Source organism: Thunnus albacares, chromosome 22 (genome assembly GCF_914725855.1).
Source record: "Thunnus albacares chromosome 22, fThuAlb1.1, whole genome shotgun sequence".
NCBI lineage: Eukaryota > Metazoa > Chordata > Actinopteri > Scombriformes > Scombridae > Thunnus > Thunnus albacares.
In genome coordinates, this window is record NC_058127.1 from 794445 (window position 1) to 801944 (window position 7500).

Here is a 7500-nt window from a genome sequence, read left to right on the forward strand (position 1 = left end):
CAGTGTGTGTTACAGTGTGAGTTAAATGTGTGTTACAGTGTGTATCAGTGTGTGTTACAGTGTGTGTATCAGTGTGTATCAGTGTGTGTTACAGTGTGTGTATCAGTGTGAGTTACAGTGTGTGTTACAGTGTGTGTATCAGTGTGCATCAGTGTGTGTTACAGTGTGTGTTACAGTGTGAGTTACAGTGTGTGTTACAGTGTGAGTTAAATGTGTGTTACAGTGTGTATCAGTGTGTGTTACAGTGTGTGTATCAGTGTGCATCAGTGTGTGTTACAGTGTGTGTATCAGTGTGCATCAGTGTGTGTTACAGTGTGTGTTACAGTGTGAGTTACAGTGTGTGTTACAGTGTGTGTTACAGTGTGAGTTACAGTGTGTGTTACAGTGTGCATCAGTGTGAGTTAAATGTGTGTTACAGTGTGTATCAGTGTGTGTTACAGCGTGTGTATCAGTGTGCATCAGTGTGTGTTACAGTGTGTGTTACAGTGTGTATCAGTGTGCATCAGTGTGAGTTACAGTGTGTATCAGTGTGCATCAGTGTGTGTTACAGTGTGTGTTACAGTGTGTATCAGTGTGTGTTACAGTGTGTGTTACAGTGTGTATCAGTGTGCATCAGTGTGAGTTACAGTGTGTGTTACAGTGTGTGTTACAGTGTGTATCAGTGTGCATCAGTGTGAGTTACAGTGTGTGTTACAGTGTGCATCAGTGTGAGTTACAGTGTGTGTTACAGTGTGTGTTACAGTGTGTATCAGTGTGCATCAGTGTGAGTTACAGTGTGTGTTACAGTGTGCATCAGTGTGAGTTAAATGTGTGTTACAGTGTGTATTATGAGTGTGTGTGTGTCAGTGTGTATTATCAGTGTGTGTGTATCAGTGTGTATTATGAGTGTGTGTGTGTGTATCAGTGTGTATTATGAGTGTGTGTGTGTGTATTAGTGTGTATTATTAGTGTGTGTATTAGTGTGTATTATTAGTGTGTGTGTATCAGCGTGTATTATCAGTGTGTGTGTATCAGTGTGTATTATGAGTGTGTGTGTATCAGTGTATATTATTAGTGTGTGTGTATCAGTGTGTATTATGAGTGTGTGTGTATCAGTGTATATTATTAGTGTGTGTGTATCAGCGTGTATTATTAGTGTGTGTGTATCAGTGTGTATTATGAGTGTGTGTGTATCAGTGTATATTATTAGTGTGTGTGTATCAGTGTGTATTATGAGTGTGTGTGTATCAGTGTGTATTATTAGTGTGTGTGTATCAGTGTGTATTATGAGTGTGTATTATGAGTGTGTGTGTGTGTATTAGTGTGTATTATGAGTGTGTGTGTGTGTATTAGTGTGTATTATGAGTGTGTGTGTGTGTGTGTGTGTATTATTAGTGTGTGTGTGTGTGTGTGTGTCTCACCCTCTCCAGTGTGATCTCTTCATACTCCAGCTCTCCTTCTGATCCGTTCATCTGTAAAAACACACAAAGGGTTAAATCACCTCCAGCATCTCTCTCTGCTAACGGCTCATCACCACGGCAACTCCATGGTAACAGCTGTTCAGCCCTCAGGGGGCCGGTTACCTAGACAACTGTAACTGTAGCTATAGCGACCACCTCTCTCTCTCCCTCTCATATCATCTCTTCCACACAGTGCCACAGGCCCCGCCCACGCAGTTTGATTGACAGCCCAACCTTTTTTATCGTATGTACCAAACTGTTGCCCCGCCCACCACCAAATCCAAACCACATGATTGGACGTTGCTAAGGTGTTACTTGGTGGTTATCCGAGGGTTCCTATGGTGTTATTTGGTGGTTATTGGGTGGTCACTATGGTATTACTTGGATGCTTGTTACCAAGATGTTACTTTGTGATCATCAGATGGTTGCTATGGTTACTTAGTGGTTACCAGGTAGTTGCTAAGATGTTACTTGGTGGTTTTTGGGTGGTTGATAAGGTGTTACTTGATGATCATCTGATGGTTGCTATGGTGTCATTTGGTGGTTATTGGGTGGTCACTATGGTATCACTTGGTGGTTGTCATGTGCTTGCTAAGATGTTATTTGCTGGTTATGGTGTTACTTTGTAGTTTCTGTGGCAGTACTCTGATGTAGATAAGAGGTTCTAACACCTGGCAACCCAGCATTGAATATTTCATCCCTCCTGTTCCCACAATGCATCAGTTTAGCTGATGAAAAGGTGGTTGCAACTGTTATTCTGGGTTGTTGCAGGTTTACACTCTGTTCTTTGGGGTTTCTAGGTGGTTGCTGAGGTGTTCAGGATGGTGTACAGGTGTTTTTGCAGCAGGTGTGTCTGGGAGCTGCAGTGGTGATGCTGGATGCTTGTGATGGAGTTTAAAGGTGGATGAATGTAGGAAACTGAAACACATTTCTGGGTTTTTGCCAGACTGTGTTTTTATTGTTGCTAGGGAGCACTGTGTGTTGACATAAACAGCATAATGACTGTCAGGGTACCTACAGTCAGCGTCTCTGACTCTGTGGGACAGTTTGCATTAACAGAAACATGCAGTTTGTGTCAGATGGATCAGTGTGGTCTGACCAGTGAGGGCGAACAGAAGGTGAGACAGATCAGCTGTTTGTGACCTGAAAACACCTGCACACAGGTGACGTCTTCACACGTCATCAGTGACTGACGCATCAGGACGCACCGCTGTCCTCACAGCACTGAACTGTCTTATATTTAACCTTTAATCTCACTCAGATCAACATCTCAGAGTCAGAAGACGTTACCGACTCATTGAAAACAGCAGTTTGATCGCAAACGTCACAACCTCTGAGCACTTCCTGTATATGTGAAGCACACGGTCTGCGTCACCGCCGTCACTCACAAAGCTTTATATTATAACGATACGAGGTTTTCACCCAACCACAGAGATGAAGCACCTCCGTCTCCTAGAAATGACCCTCATGTACAACCAGATGTTTTTCTCAGTTACGTTGTGTTGTCAAGCGTAACACACGTGTGTGGCTTAAATGTTCATCATTGTTGAGCTTCAAGTCACTGCAGACAGAGACCAGGATCTTCCTCAGACCTGAACCAAGAGCTGCCAGAGTCAGAACACAACCACAAACACTGTCATACCGCTGTAAAAAACAACCAGGTACGTCGTCTCTGATCGTTCATGTATACATTCAGTACACTGCATAAAAGGAAATTCTAGAGGTTATAATATCTTATTTTAGGATGATTCTTCTGATCAAAGACAAGCAGCATCTCCACTGCAGGTTATTAGACTTGTTTCATGGTCTTCATTTGTCTCAGTAAGGTATTCAGTCTATTTTCAGCTCAAGCTGACAGGAAACGAGTCTGAGAAGTGGATTGCACCATTATCACCCTGCTGTCTCTGTTATGAGAAAACAAGATCGCTTTGCTTATTTCAGACATCAGAGCACAACTTAAATGTTTGAATATATTAATACCTCATCTGAGCCAAATTTAAAGGTAACAACTCATTAACTGAGGCGACTTTAAAGACAAATAATCTAATTTCAAGCATTTTTAATGTGAATTTCTGACAGATCAGACTTAAATCTAACTTTAAAAACTAGTTTAAAAGGAGGCCTATTATGATTCTCCTTATTTTCAGTCATATATATATAATGTTACAGTGTTGGATGTTCATATTAAACGTGGCTAAAGTGTTAAATAACGAGGTAAACATATGTAGCAGTATTATATATATATGTATATATAGCAGTGACGTCAGCTGGTGACGGATTTCCTTATATGGTCGTCTGCTCCTCGCCGAACCGTGACTCCATTACACAGCACAGCAAAGTAGAATAAGTAGTTAGCCTGTTGGAGGTGTGCTGGTTGTCTGCAGCTCTTCATCATCATCATCATCATCATCATCATCATCATCATCATCACTGTGGCTGTCTCTGCGTGTACTCTTCCTCCCTGCGTTATTTCTAACTGATCCGCTCGACAAACAGCTCCAAATATATCCACACGTTGTTGTTTCAACCTTTTACTTCCTGTATGTTCTTCACAATAAAAATCTCCCGTTATTCAGTCATTTAAAAGCTTTTAATTTGAAGCAATAAAGCAGGAAATGTTGGGTTTGCATCAGCGGTAACTTTACACGACTCTGATACGTAAAGCTGGCCAATCAGAACAGAGCGGGCTCATTGGGAGGCAGGGCTTAAAGAGACAGGAGCCAAGACTTCCTGTTAGAGACAGAGGCTGAACTGAGGGGCTGCATAAAGGACCAGCAGAAGATAAATAAGGAGTTTTTTGAACTGATCATGTTTAATTTTATGGTAGTTTCAAGAAAACATATTAAGTCATTTTCACTGATCCTGTTGGCAGATTTTCTCGCTTGAAATGATCAAATTTCACTGGTTCACTAGTGTATCAATGTTAACGTTGCACTTCCAACAAAACATACAGGCTGTTGCAGTGAAGTCATTTGTGAACGTGATTTCTAGGAGACAGAGTCGGTCTTTGAGGAGCTGATGAGAAGAGCTGAAGTTAAACACTGACTGTGAACCAAATACACAACAGAACTTGTTTATAATACGCTGCACTGCAATAACAGGGTCAGCAAAAAACAAGAATAAAATGATCTAAAGACTTAGATTTACAAATATTCACATATGAGAAATGAAATGCAAGTTAAAGATGCTTGAAACTGGATTATTTGTCTTTAAAGTCGAACTCTTTAAAGCGTTAGTGAGTTGTGGTGTGCGTCTACCTTTTAATTTTGTCTCCGTTTAGGTATTAATATCTTCAAACACTTTAGTTGTGCTCTGATTTCTGAAACAAGCAAATCAATCTTGTTTTTTTTTCTTTATAACAGAGACAGCAGGGTGATGATGGTGCAATCCACTTTTCAGACTCGTTTCCTGTCAGTTCGAGCTGAAAATAGACTGAATACCTTACTGAGACAAATTAAGACCATGAAACAAGTCTAATAACCTGCAGTGCAGATGCTGCTTGACAGGAGTGTTTGTCTTTGATAAGAATGAAAAAAAGGTTTAATCATCCTAAAATAAGACATTATAAGTTCCTTGAATTTGCTTTTTGTGCAGTGTTTTCTGCCTGTCTGTCAGCAGCACAGTGAACTGCTGCAGGCTGAGCAGCTGTCAGCTCTACAACACAGTAACTTGGTTGTTTGTCTCTGGAGAATCTGGAGGAGAGAACACAGTTATATAACAGAGAGAGAGAGAGGGCGAGAGAGGCAAACTGACAGCAGAGAGAGAGAGTTACAGTTCACACTGAATTAATTAAACCCATTCCTCATTTCCCCTGACAGCTCTCTCTCTCTCTCTCTCTCTCTCTCTCTCTCTCTCTCTCTGTGGTGGAGGTCTCTCCACCACAGAGCTGTTCAGAAAGGTCACAAACATCAGTGAGAAGCTCTCTGCATTCATCAGAACATCACAAGCTGAAAACAAACAGCTTCAGTCTGTCGGATTCATTTGAACTGTTTATTTATGAGGAGAAGATTCATCAGCCTGATGTTGAAGGACTGGTTCACTATTGTTCAAATGTGTCTGAAACCATCAGTCAGGAGCCCAAATGAACATTAAAGCTGTAATCATTCCTCCTGTTCATACTGACCATTAGAAGATCCCTTCATAATGACCTTACAATGGAAGTGATGGAGGACAAAATCCACAGTCTGAAGCTAATATGAAGCTTCAGCGTCCAAACGAGTCAAATCAAGTAGATATCTTTCAACGTTACAGTCTTTTTAGTGCCAAAGTTCCTCTTTTTGTTACTATACTTCCACCTGCAGCTCAACAGGGAAACACTGTCCGAGGAAACACAAAGAGGGAATTTGATGCTAAAAAGACTGTAAATGTGTCAGATATCCACTTGATATGACTAACTCAGACTGATGAAGCTGAATAGAAGCTTCACACAGACTTTAAATGACTGTGTGGACACACTGTGGATTTTATCCTCCATCACTTCCATTGAAAGCACATTTGAAGGATCTTTTAATATCCAGTATGAACAGGAGGAATGATTACAGACACCTGACTGCTGGTTTAACTGGGAACGCTGGGAACCCTTTAACATGGTTCCTGTTTACTCTTAGCTGTATAAAACACTTCACTGATGTAGAAGACAGAAGAGAACTTTCAGCTTCTGCTTTGTACTAATCAGGAATAAACAGTAACATTTACTGGTTTTTATGTGTAAAACTAGCTCGTCCTGTAGTTAGCTAACTGGGGTCAAAACTAAGAGTCTGTTTATAACTAAAGTTGAAGCTAACAGTCCAGAAGCCAACATGGTCAGCCAACAAAACAAGTCAAGAAGCTCAATTGTGGCTAATTAATGTCAAAACGAAAGATTTATAGCAGCGACACTGAGCTTAAGCTAACACTTTAGAGGCTAATTAAAGTAAATATATATATCAGGTACTTGCTAACTTTACTTGAAGCTAACAGTCTGGTAGCTAACTAAATTCAAAGGTAAGAGTCTTTAGCTTTTATCTTTTAGGCTACTATATCCGAATGTAACACTCTTCCTTAAACTAAAGTCAGAGATAAAGGTCTAGTTGCTAAGTAAAGTTGAAGCTAAGAGTCCCAAAGCCAACATGGTTAGCCAACAATAAAAGTCAAGAAGCTAACTTGTAGCTAAAAGTCAAAGATACATTTCTATTGTTGCTACTAGAAGCTAACAGTTTAGAGGCTAACGAAGGTAAAAGTCATGATATATTCAATACATGTAGCTAATCAAAGTCTGGTTACTAACTGAAGTTTAAGCTAACAGTCATGTAGCTAACGAAAGAAGAGTGTCAAGAAAACAAAACCTTACTGACAGGAAGACGCAGTAAATGATGTTATTCAGTCTGTAATTTAGCTGTGAGACCAACATTTATCTTCCAGAAGGAATTAAATCATATATCAAAGATGCTGCAGAGACATTAGAGCCAGCAGCCCCCAAACATCTCCCAGAACATCCCAGCAGGTTTTCAGACTGGAGTTACTGGGATAACTACAGTTGAAGCTAACAGTCTGGTAGCTAACTAAAATTCAAAGGTAAGAGTCTTTGGCTTTTATCAAAGATGCTCTATAACAACAGATGATGCATTACAAGCGGCGCCAGTGGTGTGAAATGGTATAAACTTCCTGTCGCCTCTCCCCCCTCGTCCCCTAACCCCATCTAGACACGACCCAGCGTAACCACGAGTCTATGAAGAGAACTGGATACAGGAAGGAAGGCTTTGAAGCAAATTTGACACAGCGGCCAAACTGTGTAATTACAAGGTCACGTGATGCACACTGGCCCAAAAAGACGTTTCCCCACAGACTTACATTATGAAAGAGACGTCTGTAAAATGACTGGTTTCCATATCATAAATTGATCCATTTGATCGCATTTTGAAAAGTCTAGAAGAGCCACATGATTGAGCTGCTTTATGGGCCACACAGATGCAGAAGAAGTTAAAATTTTTTGGCTTCATGCGCCACTTGACAGTTCTCTTTATACATCCATGATGCTAAAGGGCTAGCTTTGCCTCTTCAGCCCTGCAAACTCAACCTGCCG

At 40.7% G+C, this 7500-nt stretch overlaps 1 protein-coding gene across 2 annotated transcripts in view; it reads right to left on the reverse strand.

Annotated features, from left to right (window-relative positions):
- Nucleotides 1-7500, reverse strand: part of LOC122973696 (disks large homolog 4-like) — a 43421-nt gene that overhangs the window by 14920 nt on the left and 21001 nt on the right. For both annotated transcript variants that reach the window (XM_044341407.1, XM_044341406.1), the window contains exon 4: nucleotides 1401-1451. In XM_044341407.1, the coding sequence (XP_044197342.1) occupies nucleotides 1401-1451 (51 nt within the window). The remainder of the gene's footprint in view (nucleotides 1-1400; nucleotides 1452-7500) is intronic.